This window comes from Cupressus sempervirens, chromosome 3 (assembly GCF_028749045.1).
Source record: "Cupressus sempervirens isolate cs-2001-9-10 chromosome 3, ASM2874904v1, whole genome shotgun sequence".
In the NCBI taxonomy this organism is placed as follows: Eukaryota; Viridiplantae; Streptophyta; class Pinopsida; order Cupressales; family Cupressaceae; genus Cupressus; species Cupressus sempervirens.
The window spans coordinates 836,738,011-836,755,138 of NC_143120.1; the positions used below are offsets into that span (position 1 = coordinate 836,738,011).

Here is a 17,128-nt window from a genome sequence, read left to right on the forward strand (position 1 = left end):
CATTTTTCATCATTTCAAATTTGAGAAAGAGTGAGAAAAGAAGAAGGTGACCTCAAAATCCATTCAAAGTAGTTATAGAAGGTTTTAGTAGTGATTTCACACCAGTTCATTAGATTTCATAAGGTATTTATCAAGAGTTGAGCTACGCAGTTTTAGTTTTTTGTAAACCCTAGTTTCACATTATGGCATCAAGTTCAAAGAATGTTGAAGGGAAGGAAGTTTTGAATGTTCAGTTAGTGAGTAATGAAGTTAAACAACCCATTTTCAGAGTTATTCCTAACATTTCTTACAAGCAAGACCCTTCTGACGCATTATCCATGATTCCATTGAATGTTTTAATGGTGCAAGATGTGAGAAAGTGCTATAACTATGAAATTGGTAGCATTGGAGAACTAGAGATCAGGGAAGCATATGATAGACTATGTGATAATGGTGTATTGAAGGAAGAATTCAAAATCATAGAGAAGAAGGGATTGACACGAGCCCTAGATTTTCCAAATGTGTTTGAAATAGAATGGATTAGGATAGTACTTAGCCGAATTCATGATGGTTTACTATGGTTGGAGAATAGACCTATCAAAATTACTAAAAGGATAATTCATAGGGTTACTAGTTACCCAAACCTAGATCGGCCTAAGACACTGAGAAGTGATTCAAAGGACAGGTATGTGTAGGATCATGGTCAACCAAACTATGCTCTTAAGTGGCAATAAAAAATTAGAAAGTGAGGGTTATGTCAACTTGACGTGCAATTTTCTACTTGTTATTAACTTTATATCAAAAAGTTGAGAGAAAATAATCTCTAGAAAATTGAATCTAGTTTCAAAACTACTAGGACTTATCTCAAAAAAAAAAAAATTGATTGGTCAAAATTTTGAATTTTAATGCAATATTACAAAAAATTTAGAACAAAAATAAGAAGTAGGTGTATGTCTAACCACCTTAATCAAAATCAAATGATAATATTTTTTAATAATATTCTAGATATAAGTAGTAGACTCATGCTTGGATGTGACACATATTATTGGGTATTTTATTCTAAATAAATAATAATTAATTAATTTTTGAATTTAGTATTTTTGGAAATAAAAAAATTTCATGTCTAACCACCTTAACTAATTCAAAACTCTACAAAATTTAATTTTTCATTTTATTTCCTTATAGTAGAAGAAACATAGAATGTGATGCATTTTTTGGATTTAAAAAATGGTGTACCATTTGAAAGTTATAGTTGTTTTTCAAGTAGTGTATCAGTCAACACTTTATACATAAATCCATTAGAAAATAAGTAATAATTACTTACTAAACTCATAATTTGACAAACATTACATTTATGGAAAGATAAGAATGTTCTTAAGAAACCCTTTCCATTTTATCAAATTTTGGTGAAAAAAAATCGTCAAGTATATGTTTAAAATAAAAATCACATAAAAATAGACCAAAAACACATTTTAAGGATGTTTTTAAAGTTGAGCATATAGGGTTAGTATGAAAAGATGTAGTAGACCTTATAAAGATATTAATTGTTTTCATTTAGTATAAGGGTGGGTGGGAAAAAAATTGGAATAGATTTTGAAATGGTTTGAGATATTTCAGAACTACATATTTTTCAAATCACCACTTTTTGGCACACCATGATCCTACACATACCCGGAGGTGATTGAGAAAAATACTAGAGTTGTATGGAACAAGAGAGGCATAAAAATTGTTACAATCACTGATCCATTAATAGACTTTTCTATAAGGGTTATATCACACAAGTTCTATCAATCTACTAGATTAAATAGTGTGTCATGTATAGCCGTGGATGTGGGATATAAAATTGTTAAGAAAGATCATACATATGATCTAACAGAGCTACAATTGCAACAATTAATGGAGAACCTTGGAGCAATCAGAAAGATAAAGAGTGCACAATGTAAATTTGGTTCAGTATTGATATGCATATTCTTTTATGTGCAAAACACATTCCCTTCATTTGGCACAATGGGATGGAAAGCCAATAGATCAGCTATAGTATAGATTGGTGAGTATATTGAGCAATTAAGTGAGAATTTTGAATCCTTAATGACAGGTTATTTTGAAGACTTCAAGAAGTCAATGGAGAGGTTCAGAATATTAGTATCACTAGTAGAGAAACACTATGATGACATTTGTTTCCTAGAGGATGTTGATTATACTTTTCTACAAGCTGCTACACCAAGGGTGAGATGGTTGAGACCCTCAAGTTATGAAATAAATGTGGATGAAGCCTCTGCGGCTATTACTACATTACTTGCAGAAGAGGTGGATAAAAGTGCAAAGATATTTGGAAATTATGAATTGGCAAAGTCCAAAATCACCATGGAACGAAAGACTACTTTAGTTATCAAGAAGAAAGATAGGTTGTTGAAGAAATTAAAGGCTAAATTTGGAGAGGGTGCCGAGCAGGATGAAGAAAAAGAAGAAGAGGATGATGAAGAAGATGATAAGAATTAAGATAATGTTGAGGGAGGAACAAAAATGAACATAGATGACAAGGCAACAGCTGAGGAAGAGTAGCATGAAGAACAAAGTGTGCAAGACACACAATTGTCAAGTGTCAGTCCTCAACGTGTAACAGGTGAAAATACTAAAATAGTAACTGTTAAGGATGTTTTTGATATCACAACACATAACATCAATACCCTAATAGAGGAATATCTCAAGAAGATCCTAGATCAGTCCACATTACAGGAAAAACTTTGTGAAAATCTTGTACTGGTCAGTGTGGATGAACTACAAAAGATAGTGATTGATAATGCAATGGTAAAGGTGAATCCACAAGAACCACCTTCTATCATCCCTCTAGTCACTAATGTACAACCTTTGATCCAAATATCAAAAGACACATCTAACAAGGTTCATACAACTACTAAGGTTGATACAATAGAGAAGAGCACAATGGAAACACAAGTTGCTACTCAAGGACAGAAGAAATGGGTTAAATAGAGTTATCTACACCTATAACACAAGATCGAGATGCAAGTCAAGACATTGTGGAAGCCAAGGGCAAGCCTGAAGTGAGTGCGATGACACCTAAGGTGAAGGAGTAAGTTTCCATTCAAGCCCTAGTATCCTTACCAATATTTGGCACTCCTTCCACTAACACTCTTCAAAAGTCGAGCACAGATGCAACTCCATTACAGATCTTATTGTTGAGCCTGAGTTCATCATAGGCTGAAGAAGTAATTTAATATGGAGATGTGAGCCTCAATGAGGAGATCATTTCTCCCAAGTATGATTATGATACAATGACCATATAAAAAATAGGTATACTCCAACAGGCCCTAGCAAGGAAGAAGCATCAAGAAATGCTTAGAAGGGAGCACAGGCAAAACTAGGCACTACAAGATATTAAAGACATCTTTTTGGATGCATTTAGTCTGCCAACTTTGGATGAGACCAAGCCACTAATGGAATAGCTGACAGACATAGTGGAGAAGGTTAGTAATGAAGACCTAGATACTAATGCTAAACTACTAGAATGGTTAGAAAAGAAATTCCAAAACAAAGTGAATGAAAAGATATTAGGTGATATAGCATTGACACAAGTTGCATTGGCAACTAAGGTTGAGGATGTGAAGAAGGTACTTGAGAATATATTCTCATTGTACACTAAATTGTACAATCCATCACTCTTCACCTAAGAGACTAGAAGTCACATCTTGAGCCTAGAAAGTAAAATTTATTTATTAGGTACAAAGTTGCCTATGAATCTAGCTTAGAGTAAGAAGCACTTCAATACATTGCTTCAAACCCATAATTAGTTAGTTGCACTATTACCAGATGAGGCCAACATAAGGGCTAAACTGATTAGTATCAAGACAATTCTCACCCCCCATATGGAAATTTTGCAAAAGGAACTAGGCTATGTTGAAAGCCTAATGAAGAAAGACCCCAATCTTTCTACCTTAGATGGTCTAGTCCACCTTACTACCGAGCTTGCTATCTAAATCAAGTCACTGGATGTAGCATGTGAGAACTAGGATGCAACTCTCAAGATGATATTGGATGTCCATAAATCTTTTCTGGACAAACACACTATAAGAGTATAACCCATTGACATGAGTGTTAAAAAGGGAGAGAATAAGACAAAGGGGGAGAAATATTTTTGGGGGAGAATACAAATTTTGAGAGAGATTATAAGGAGAGAATTTTGTGAGGAGAGTGAGCAATAAAGAAATAAGAAACATAGAAAAGTCAGATCAAGCTAAGAGGGAGCAAGTACAAAACAAGATGAAGTCAAAGTGTATCAGTAGAGACACATTCACTTAGCAAGAGTACAAAATTTTAGTTATAGACCAGACATATTAACTCAAAGGGAGATATCAAATTTTGAGGTATATAAGTTGTTACAAAATTTTGAAATTTTGAAGTTTTGTATATAAGCTGAGTTAAACTATGTTATGCTCATGAGATTAACGATATTATTGCATACTCAATTGTTTTTGACACTCATGTCAAAGGGGGAGATTGTTGATCTCAAATTGGTTTTGACAATTGAGTGTCAACACACTTAAGTTACTTACTTAGTTCATGCCAAACAAGTAACATATGCCGAGCAAAACATAAACCATGTTGAGTTCATAATGAGTGTTGAGCCACTCATGTGTCGAGTAATATAGGAGTTGAGTGAACAATGGATGTCGAGTGATATAGGTGCTAAGTCACAGTAGAAAGATTAGTTTATGTCGAGCATTAGAGACTTCAGGTGTTGAGTGAGATAGTTTGACATATTTGTTTATAATGATCCGAACAACTATGTAAACCATTTTTGAGCCAACTTAAGGATGAATTACAATATTTTGGAGATAAGGACGAATCTTAAGTTGGATTCCTAAGGCAATTACATGCAACCAATTAGAAAATGGGAAGGTTTAAGCAACAAAATGGATGAATCTCAATCGTAGATTCATACCTAACCCTAAGCCACCCTAGTCTTCTTAAGGAGGACAAACCCTAAACTCTCTTGTGTATGTGTAAGTTGTTGAAGGAGCAAAGAGAGAAGTTTGCATGCACAAACAGAACATTCATGGTGACTAAGGAGTTATGAAGTGAGATTGCATTATAGAACTACTCAGAGCAAAACAGAGGAAAGAGAAGAGTATACAACAAAGAGACATCTGATCAAGAAGGATCAATAATACATTGTTTAGAGGTGATATGTTATCAAGAAATCAAGTGCTAATCACAGGATCAATGCTGTGACATTCTAACAAGTGATTTCAGTCAAAATCTCTTAACAAAGTAGTCCTAACAAGTTGTATCCTTTAATAGGTTGCTTACTTAGTTGTGAGTTAAAGTCCTTTAGCAAGGCACACTTCTAACAGGGTGTTGAAATCCTCTAAAAAGGTGAGACCTAACATTCTTTGTAAACCTTTAACAGGGTAGATCATGACTCATGATCAAAACATTGTAACCTTTGTTGGATACACTTTATTACTACAGTAGTGAAGATTTGTGGGTGTCATCCCCACCCTAGTTTTACCTTCTCACTTGGAGGGTTTCTAGGTAATCATATCTGATGTTATGTGTGTGAATGCTTATATGTTTGCATGATTTAGATGTATGTACTTTACATTTTATTTTAGTTTATCTATTGAATGCAAGAGATTGATGCATGGTGAAAGTTTTATGGGTCCAAGTTTAAACTGTTGACTCACCCACCCCCCCTCTGAGAAGTTTACCTTTCTTATTGTAATTCCAACAACCATGAATGCCAAAGGGGGATATTGTTGGAAATTTGGCTAAGGCAATGTATTAAGGTTTTCATTTATGAAAACATATAGCCTATTTTGGGATGGCAAAATATAAGAATAAATTTGAAGTATAGAAACTTAGAAAATTGTCTAAGTTTGGTAAAGGGAAACAATTTATAGTTAACTTATTTTGTTTTACACAGTTCATTGGAGGCACTTGAGAATGTGTGCTCTTACAAAAAGGTAGTAAGAACTCCATTTGACACACGGGTAAAAGTGCTTAAGATATTGTTATGTACAAAATGAGTTATGATGAATTCATTAAGTATAGTTTGATAGGACAAGACACATAAAACTTTGGTATAGTGACATTTTGATTAAGGCATTGTTTTGGTTTACTAAAACAATTGCTTAACAATGTTGGGATGATATATGTTAATCCACAAATGAAAAAAGATTATTTAAAAAGATCTAGAGCAAAGTATCAAGCAACAAGGCCAACAAGACTAAGTTATTGGGTATAAAGACATATCATTTTGTTAAGTGAAGTGTGGCATTGCATTATAATGATATAATATTTGTATGTGCACTTTATATGATTGGAATACATGCAAATTTGATGCTAGCACATAACAGTATAGTTTTATGATCAACTTTTAAAGAAATAGCTACAAAGGTAGATCAAATATTGAAGATATCAACACTGTAAGTTTGTGTATTTATCTTTATTGGTAGCATTATACAATTATATATGCATGTTTGAATAGTGGGCTCACCTGTCACTATTTTACATTGTAATAACAACTCGCAACAGGTTGAGTCTTTTAACTAGGCCTAGTCCTCTAACAAGGGCATATACATTAAACAAATGTAATAAACTCCTAATAGGCTCAATATCTTTTACAATATACTTTAATTAGTGGATCATTTTTTGGGCACCATCCTCACTAGGGTTCTCCCTTGGCTAAGTTTTCCCTAGCTAACAAATAATGGTGTTATGAGTTGCATTATGTTATGCTTATGTTTACTTTTCAGTTTTATTATCTATATGCAAGTTTAAAAAATTGTTAATAGTATCCATAGTTGGCAAAAGACACACACACACACACACACACACACACACACACACACACACACACACATACATAAATATATACATATACATATGTATAGTTATGCTTCAAAGATTAGATCAACACTATTATTGATTGATTAAATTGACTGAGTATGTCCTTGTTTCTATTTATGTGAAACTCCTTAGGTGGAGAAGGCATTTTTAACAAATGAAACATCACATACTAAGACTTGATACCTAGGTTAAAATTGTTAAATAGTCAAAGTTGACTTATTTTTCCAAGCTTATTTTGTTCCTTAGTGTGTGATGTTTAAGGGTGGTCCATATTTTATAATGTGTGTTGGTGGTTTTGCTTGCAATTTTACAAATTTATCACTCTTGTACATACATTCATTGTTTCTATACATTCATTCTTTTCTATTGTGTCGTCTGATTTTGTGCATATATTTTTTGGCTATGCTTTTGTGCATTCAGTTTTGTACTAGCACATTTATTTCTTGCTCCATCTTTTTAATCAACAAGATATGTAAATTTGTCCTAGTACTTTGTCATATTTCTATGCATTTGTAATAGTTTGATGTTCCCTTAAGTATTTTTGTTATTTAAAGGACTTTAAATTTGGCTTCCTTGCATTCTTGAGATCATTTTCATGTGTTGATTTAGTATTATTTAGCTCACTTTTCATTTCATTTAAAAATGAAACTAGTGAATGACTATGTCAAGGATGGACTTTGTCTCCCCTATGGGCAACCATGGATAATGGTCTAGTTCTATCTTGTAAGGTTTGTGGATTTTGTTTAGACTCTCACCATGTGTCTAAGAAATGTATCCATGTTTTCTCTTGTTAGTCTATGAGGTCGTCTTGAAACCCTTGGAAGTGGTTTTAAGTCTTTTCTTATGCACGATCACATGATAATAATGGTTTTTGTCTTTTTTTGTTTTTGTAATATTTTGGTGATGCACTTATGACTCATAATGTTATGTTTATGTTTGAAAAAAATAGTGCATGTATTTAACCCTATACTCCAAGGGTTCCTTGGCAAGGCATTATGAATACTAGATCTTTACCTTACTAAATTTACACAAAATCTAAACAATTAAAATGAATGCTATAAGAAGTTTTTTTAAAAATATATAAGACAAAATCATAACACTTGATTATAAAATAAAACATGCCCAATGATAATTTCAAAAATCAAATTAATCATATATATAGAATTAACAATTCAAAATATTCAAAACATTCTAAGGACTTCAAATCTCCCATTATAACTTGTCTATTTTAAATAGCTATTTACAAAAGCCCTCTTTGTCAAAAGAGGCCATGTTAATATCATAAAGCACATCTAAAATCATCTACAAATGTTATCTTACTCCTTTGAAGGTAGAATCTTCATAAAAATTAAATGCACATCAAATATGACTTACAAAGGTTATGCCCTCATTTGAAGATAGTAACATTTATGTAGCACAAAAATGAATTGTTAACTAATTTTATATTAATAAAACTAAAAAACTTGTTTATTCTAATTTTCAAGTATGAATAATTATAATCAAAGGTACATTCTCAATGTAGCATGGACAATGGCTTTGAAGATTGCGTCTTCGTAAAAATGAAATGCACATTGGATATGACTTACAAAGGTTATCCCCCTTATTCAAAAGTTGTCTTCATAACAATGAAATACATATAAAAGTTACTTAAAAAAAAGATTTGTTCAAATATAGTAGAACATTGACTTTAGAAAGAAAGAATGAACTATGTAAAAGTGAACTAATCCAAATACATAAATTGGGTTGATTCTTCTAAATTCTTTCTTAAATTTAAATATTCCTTTATTTTTGTTTTCTGCAATGTCACTTCAAGAGATTAGATTTCCATGTTCCATCATGGTTAGTGCCTTGTTTATAGATTCAACCATGTAGGTATATGTTTATATCAACATTTCAGATTAGATTCCATTATCCACCATACAATATATTGATGCAAACAAATTCTACAAAACTAAATTTAGAAACAATGCACCAACACTTGCTAAAGGTTCTATAAATGAGGTCACAAGCATACTAGAGTTAACCTTGGAGGAAATGCCATGGTTAAGCATGTTTGTGTTGGACTAGTATTGGGATGGTTGAATCCTCGAGAAGTATCAATGCTTTACTTTTGTGATCATCAACTAGATGCAATGATGTCAAGTATTTCATTCATTATTGCAATAGATGAGTTCTTGTGAAACATAGGTCAATGAGTTTGACTCAAAAACTATACAATTGAATGGTAGCAGAAATATCGCTATCACAATCTAACTTCTTGTGGAAATATCTCATACTTTTAAAATAAAACAAGTTCAACATCACATTCTTTCTCAAATGTAAAATATAATTTAAATAGTTTTATAATTAAAAGCTATTACATCTTGCATAAAATCAACTAAAATAATATTGTCACATGCTAATCAACCAGTATATAGCATTTATTGACATGAAAATCTTCATTCATATTTTATCATAACAATAGGATTTCTTTTAAATATATGCCAACTTAAGTGCTTTCAATTAATGAATCATTAACATGAGAAGAATTAAATAAATTTATTGAACTAAAGGTATTTTCTAAATAATGAAATTTATTAGAACGGTATTCATCTCAACACTACTTATGGGAAGCTTTAAGGATATTTGCATTAAATAAGAAGAAATATATCTACTTTGTTTGTCTATATAGTCATAAAATTTGTTCTACATTTATAACACAAAAAGCTTACCATCAAATCTATTATTTAGAATCTAACTTGTAATTTCTTAGGTTCTAAATTTTGAAAATAACATCTTTGAAGCACCCCAAACCTACCATTGACTAATTATCAACTCTAAAATGTAAATTAAATGCCTTTATAATTAAAAAAAATTATATCTTCCAAAAATTAAGTCAAACAATATGACTTCGCTCTAATCAACATATAGTAGCATATATTGACATCACACTCTGAATTCAAAATTTAATATAAAAATGAAAATTCTTTTAAATTTATTAATAGTAAAATACCCAGTCTTAAAATAATCAATAAAAAATCTCTTGGAACTCGAGGAATCTAATTAACTACAGATAATAGAATCCATTAGAATGATATTTATTTCACCACTATTAATGGAAAGCTACTGAGCATCATCACTATTAGACATCTTTAGTAAATGTAAAGAAAGCTATTACTATGCTTGTCCATCAAAGTTCTAAATTTAGAAAAAAAAAACGCTTTAGAGAATACAAGTTGTTCGTAATTACCCTGCTTCTCAACAGCAGATTCCATGCTCTTCCATAAAAAACCCCATTAAATAAAGCTCAACGTAATATCCCCCACCAAGAAACCCGTGGTTTAAACTGCTCCGGAGATGTATAGCTCGTTTTAAGATCTTAACTTCAAACCAGAGCTTGAAGCAGATGGTCCAAACCAGCAGGACCGGTTGCGTCGCTCCAGGCAGGATGAGAACTGCCATCGATATCAGCATAACTGTTCCCTTCAGCAGGTCTGTGAGATTCTCCTCCAACCACTTCTTTGCAATCTGGGCATTTTGATCTTTGCATTGGACCGCCGCATTCCCCGACAACATAGTAATGGCCATTTGGGCATTTATACCAGTGCCCTCTTCCTCCTACTTCCCTCGTCATCACATTCACCACCTCTTCTACAACTCCACCCTCCAAGTTTCTTTTGATTTCTTCAGTTTTCGAGTGACCAGGGTTTTGCTCCAGAATAATTTCGCAATTCGTCAACCCTGTTCTAAAGTCTTTGCAGGAATAGCAAACTGACACCCACTGCAGCAGTGAATCAATGGCTAACTCATTTTCAGCTAGGATATTTCGATCATTGCTGCTGCTGAAATTCAGATTATTTTTGCTGGAAGCAAATTTTGAAATTAGTTTTGGAAGCTTTTCTTGGATTCGGGATCTATATGAACTGCGTTCTAAAATGAAGAACAGATGCTCTGTGGCCCGCTCATAATCCCTTAGTCCACTGAGGGCTTTAGCCATTCCCAAATGGGCTTCAAGAGACCCCGGATTGTACCGGAATACGTTATTGAATTCTTGAATTGCTTTGTTATAAGATTTTTCCTTCAACATTCTGTTGCCCTTGTTCAGGTTTTCAAACCCTAGAATTAACTTCTTGACTTCTTCAATCTGCTGCAGCTTTCCCTTCACAATGTTTGAATACCGCAGTGATTTTCTTATGGGTGTTCTACATTCAGGACTGCAAAGTGCAAACCATTTCGCAAATAATATGAATACTAATCAAGAATTTACACAAAGTGCATACCAAACCTAATCAAACACGAGTTTTGAATATAGAAACTTAAACTCGGGAAATTAAACTCACCATTGTTTAAGCTTAATAGCAACTGCGCCAGGCTCAGCTTCAAGGACTCTCTCGTCCATATTCATCCATGTATCAAGTCCGCTTACTTCAAATACATGCTCACAGTCTATAAGCTGAACGAATCTATCTGTGATTTCATACTCCTCCAAAGTCATCTGAGTAATGACATCAACATGCTTGGGATTGCAGGTCCTGCAAAACCTGGGACAGGGCTCCCCACAAAGGCCTATACACGGGTGTCCACAGCTTAGAATTTCCTGGCATGGCTCATCACACGGATCTCTTGAGCAGATCTCATGGCAGAAACGATCACAAGTATAATGTTGGCAATTCCATTCGCATTTCTCCTTGCACGGAATGCACAGTGTTCCACATAGACGAGTACAACGACTGTGCAAGCACCGCTTCTCACAAGGATGCATGCATGGCGGACATGTTTCTAAGCAACCAGCCATGCATTGGTGACCACAGGGAAGGTCCCTGGAGCATCTTTCCTTGCAGGGAATGTGAGAAGTGCCTTGTTTACATGCCCCACAAGTTCCTCTGCATATATGCCCACAACCAGGACTTAGAATCTTACCACAAGGCTTTTCACAGGAGAAATTAGCAGGGTCTTCACAGCAAAGCAAAGTTGCCTTATGGCCGCAAGGCAAATCCTTTTTAACTAATTTCAAACATGGTGGGCAGGGGCGTCCACATTTTGACCGGCATAGGTGACCACAATCAAATATAACATCACATGGCTCAATGCAGAGGGCATTCTCCGCAGGACTAGAGCAATGGAGAACTAATTGATGACCACATTTAGGAAAAACTTTGGGTACTGGAACCCTGCATGGAGGACAATATTCAGGGTAGTGACAAATCATTGTACACTGATGACCGCATGAGTTTTCAAATTTGTTAGGACAAGGCTTGGGGTAAATTATTCTGTCGTGATTTGAGGGGTGACACCTCCTTGGGCAAGCATGCCCACACTTCAACTGATATTCACAGGGCCTGCTACAGCCTCCATCTTCCACTAGCCTGAAATCTTCAGCTTTTGAAACTTTTGTTTCTGTTTGGGGATGGTTATGACAAGCCAGTGAAAGGGCAGGTCCAATGGATTTGGCAGTCCCCAACTTCTGAATAACTGATTCCCATATATCACTTTTAGAGGCTAATAGCTCCGCATTCCCAAAGATATATAGCCCCATTTTGGCTCTTGACAACGCCACACACACTCTGTTTACTACTTTCAGAAACCCAATATTTCCCTTGGAGCCTCCCACCTCAAACATTTTATTGCTCCTTACCAGAGATAATATTATAATTTTGCATTCTTCTCCCTGGTAATTATCCACAGAACATACTCGTGGACTCTTCAATGATTCAGGGCCCATCCTCTCTATATTAGTCCGACTAAGAATACGGTCCTTGAGATTTTTCTGAATCTCACTCATCTGACCTTTATACATGGTCAGAATTGTTATGTCGCTGTTTTCATAACCTTGTTTTAGGAGATAAAGGCAAAATTCCACGATGAGCCAAGCTTCCTGCACATTTACCTTGCTGCTGGCCTTACTTGTCTCTGACTCCATAGCTTTATGATCCAAGAAAAAGACATTGTTTTGAATGCCTTTAATATTCTCAAAATTCTTTACGCTCTCATGATCTTGCAAGAAGGGATAGAGGTCTGATATTAGTGCAGAAATTGAAGGCCTCATTCTTCTTTGACATCGAAGAGCCACATGCTCCACCCCACCCATTATCAATCGCTCAAAGAGAGATATCTCCAGCTTGTGCTTGGTGGCCAATTCATACTCTGCAACAGACGGACGCAATTGCAAGTGATCTCCCAACAGAATGAGATGTTTGGTGAAAAACCCAATACATGGCAAAATGCTTGCTTCTAAAACCTCAGCGGCCTCTTCTATTATAACTATTTCTGCTCTCAGGCCCTGAAGAATGTCATAGCTTTTAGCAGCTGCTGTGGTTGTCATACCTATTACATTGGATTTTCTTAAAATATGGAGAGAGATCTCATCCTCCAGCTGTTGCATCTGACTACATACGTTCTTATAAGCTTCCGTTAAATGCTGAAATTCTGCTTTATTTCTTTCTCTAATTTGGTCCAACCAGTATTGAAGAAGCTTATTTTTTGAATTTTCAGATAAAATCCAGTCATTCTTAGACCATAGACTTTCATCCGAGGGAACATCTATGGAATATTCATCTGCTTGCACTACGCCCAGACCACTAGAACAGGCATCTTCATCTGCTGGCAATGCCTCATCAGCAGTGGTATCTTCATCTGCTGGCATTGCCCCCACAGCACTAGCAGCAGCCTCTTCATCTGCTGGCAATGCCTCCTCAGCAGTGGTATCTTCATCTGCTGGCATTACCCCCACAGCACTAGCAGCAGCCTCTTCATCTGCTGGCAATGCCTCCTCAGCAGCAGCATCTTCATCTGCCACCATTAACCCTTCAGCAGTTGCATAATCTCTAGATTCTTCATAGATACTGGAGCATTCACTACCGTGTCCACCAGATTCAGTAACCTCATCAGGCTGGTCTACAAGCGAAGCAAAAGTATTGCATGTGTCTAGAGCCATGGTTTCTGCAACCTTTTGCTTCCCCTTACTTTGGTGGTTCCTTTGCTCAGTTTGTTCTGCAATCTCTTCTAACCACATTCTTTGTAGGTTTTGAGATATCTCATCATTAGAATTGAGGGATTGAATACATTGCTTTAAGGACATGTTCCTTAGCATTTTCTTGGAGTGATGCTGTTCGTTCAGAAGGCCCAAGCAGCGTTGAATCTGCTGCTGCAAGTTGATTTTTGTGTCTACAAGTTCTCTGTACCTTGTGCGAAGTGAGGGGGGAATGGTGACTCCACGTCTGACTTCCTTCAAGGTTCGTTTCTGCATAATTTCACTTGAAGACCTACTTCCAAGTCGAATCATGTTCGGTTCAATGGGGTAAATGGATTCCAGGAACTGATCAAGTGCATGGTTTGTATAACAAATCACCAGTATAGGTCCCTGCTTCACATTAGAAAGAAGAATGCTGGCAATCTTCAAGCCAACATAAGTTTTCCCAGTACCAGGAGGGCCTTGGATAAGAGCCAGCCTTTTTGTTATGCCCTGTTTTACAGCTTCCATCTGGCTTTCATCCAGGCTACAATCCCAGTGAGGCCATACCTCTCTCAAGATCCAAACAATGCCTGTTCCCAAGCAGCTACTGATGTTTGGAAATGTACTCTTGAAATCATAAGCATCCTGTTGTTTCCTCTGTTTGACATAAGAAGGTTCCAAGACACGAGGTTGCAATGATAACAAATGCTCCGAGAAAGGAAGCTCTTCCATTTCAGGCCTTTGAAGACATTTCAAGACATGGTGATAGGCTTCAAAATAAGCTGAAGTGGACTCAATCATTTCATATGTTTTTTCAATTTGTAAATCCACGGGGCCCTCTTCGCTGCTTGGGATGAGCTTCAGAGCAAGAATTCCCTTTTCTTGTCGTTCCTTGACGATTCCCCATAAATAGGTACGGAAACCGTCACAGGAAATGCAGAGCAGAGAACCAAATAAGAGCCGGTCTGATAAACTCCACTTAACTGCTTTATTCTTAGAGATATCTAATGAAATGCAATGTTCCACACCCTCATTCCCCACCTGTAATCGAATGAATTTTACTTTTCTATACCTTCTTATGTTGCTTGGGATTAAATTCTTGCGGAAATCCTGAATTGCCCGTCTTACTGATGTGAAGCAATCTTCACGGATCAAATGGAATTGTGTTGACAGATATTCATCCACGCTATTGTAACTCTCACACACTCGATTTATTGGTACTTTTCTGGGACGAGGGCAAGCTATTTCCTCCTCACTTGGTATTATTGCACACGTCCTAATAGATTCCTGCCCACATCCAACCAGTGATAAAATTGAAATCAAGAAACACCATAACAATACAGGCCATAATAGTTTTGCTTCAATGCATAATTTGACAACTAAGAAGTTCATTTTAGATTTTGTGAACATAAAACCAAAGATCATAACTAAAACATAGTTAATTGTCATGGCACATTCGGGTACAATGTTAGGTACTTAGCATTGTTAAGCTTTGGAGTTGAGCTATAAGAAATAAATTTGGTTCTCAGAGCGTCATCACCTCTGTCCTTGAAAGCATCTTTATTATTTTCAATTTTGTATGAAACTTGAAACTTGTTAGTTTCACAAATAGTTTATATTTTTATGTTAGAAACCGGTACTAAACTATTCCTTAAAAAACAAAACAAATGAAGAATAGACTCATGCAGGGGAATGACATTGGAGGAACTATTGGTGCTTTATATGGTTCTCCACGTACTGGGCTAGCTTTTTAAATATCATTTAGGTGGATGTCATAGAAGGGTTTGTGTTTTTATTTTGATTTTGAGGATAGTTTCATTATGCATAGAGCTGAAATAATTAGTTCTCCGGACAACCTTTGGCTTGGATCTCAATTTCATGTATCCAGACTTTTGAAAGGTGAGGATGGTGGATTGACAGTATGCCCTGCTGGTCTCTCTACGGCCAATGCATTGCATTCTCCTCTAGCCGACATAACCCACTGTACGAGGTGTATTTGGCATTTATTTAATTCATCTGTATTTGGCATTTAATTTATGAAACAAATGTCCCGACCTTACGCCTAAGGCTGAAGCGTATCATCATAAGTTTATTTTGTGAAGGTGAAATTATTTCTTGATATTACATTCCAAGGGCTAAGCATAGGTTTGTAAGTTGAAGTCCTTATGTTTAAAAGCGAGTCTGGTGATACAATCTAAAGGGAAAACCTTAGTGCATAAGTTATGTTGCAAGAGTCATCCAAAGATACAATTAGGGTTTGAGTGTAAGTGCATAAAAGGTAATTCCCTTAGGGTATGAAGTCTCTTGATCTTACATTCCAAAGGAAAGTGTAGAATCATAGGTGTGTTATAAAGGTTGTTCGATGCTACAATTAAAGGTTAAGTGTAAGACCGTAAGGTTCATTTTAATGCTTTTGGAAGTTACGACTGAAGTTGAATGTAATACTAGAGGATCATTTTCAAACAATTCCAATGCTACAATGAAAAGATGCTAACCGCCAGCATAGGTTCGCAGCTTCAAGGGGGATATAGCAGTTAAGCTCTCTGACTATATGATAAATTCTTGAACGTAAGATCAGAGGTCTCTAGCAATAAGGTTCACAGGGTTATGATGAGAAGAAAGATCTAGTGGAGTGTAAGAATGGAACCCTAACAAGACAAAAGTGCATAAAGTGATTTCACAAAATAAAGAAGGACAAGAGTTTCTAGCCAATCATAAATTTTGGCATAAAATAAGAAGGCTTAGTTGGTTGTTAATGTCACTAAAGTTCTAAAGTGACACTCCTAATGTAAAATTTGGATCATTATGCATGCAAACATTTAATGGAGTAAATGAAGTTGATGAAGCATGCTCATACATAAAGGCATTCTCTATGATCAAGAAAACTACCATTTGCCCAAGTTAGAGAAATCATTGGGTTGCCGAGTGTTCAAGCTATCAAACTCCTAAATCATTTCTTGTGAATTTCAGAATCCAAGGTTAATTTGCAAAGAAAAATGTCTAAGACTAGAGGTGATGACGGACAATCCAAGGGCATGGAGATAGTCCAAGCATCAGCTTCAAAAATGGGCAAAACTAGGCAGAGAAAGATGAATAAATATGCAAATGAATGGGCTCAGCTCCTACTTGGATCATCGAATGCCATTTCAGCAAATGACCACAGTTTCAACAATCCAATATATATATATATATATATTAGACACAAATGGGTATGAGTTGTTCATGTTTTTCTATAGCAACAAATTAAAGAAGCCTAGTCTCAAACCCATGGCAGAGGAATTTGGAAAAGCTCATATTCCCAGAGGTATATGTAGATCTAGATCTACTGAAAGCCCTCATAACATCCTA

The 17,128-nt window shown here is 35.5% G+C and overlaps 1 protein-coding gene across 1 annotated transcript in view; it reads right to left on the minus strand.

The window, feature by feature from the left end:
• Positions 1-10,078: 10,078 nt before the first annotated feature.
• The window catches only part of LOC149569381 (uncharacterized), a 33,343-nt gene continuing 26,293 nt past the window's right edge, over positions 10,079-17,128 (minus strand). Inside the window, exons 4-5 of the mRNA XM_089816906.1 lie at positions 11,169-15,067; positions 10,079-11,042 (exon numbers count right to left, since the gene is read on the minus strand). Of these exons, the coding sequence (XP_089673032.1) occupies positions 10,214-11,042; positions 11,169-15,067 (4,728 nt within the window). The 3' untranslated portion in view covers positions 10,079-10,213. The remainder of the gene's footprint in view (positions 11,043-11,168; positions 15,068-17,128) is intronic.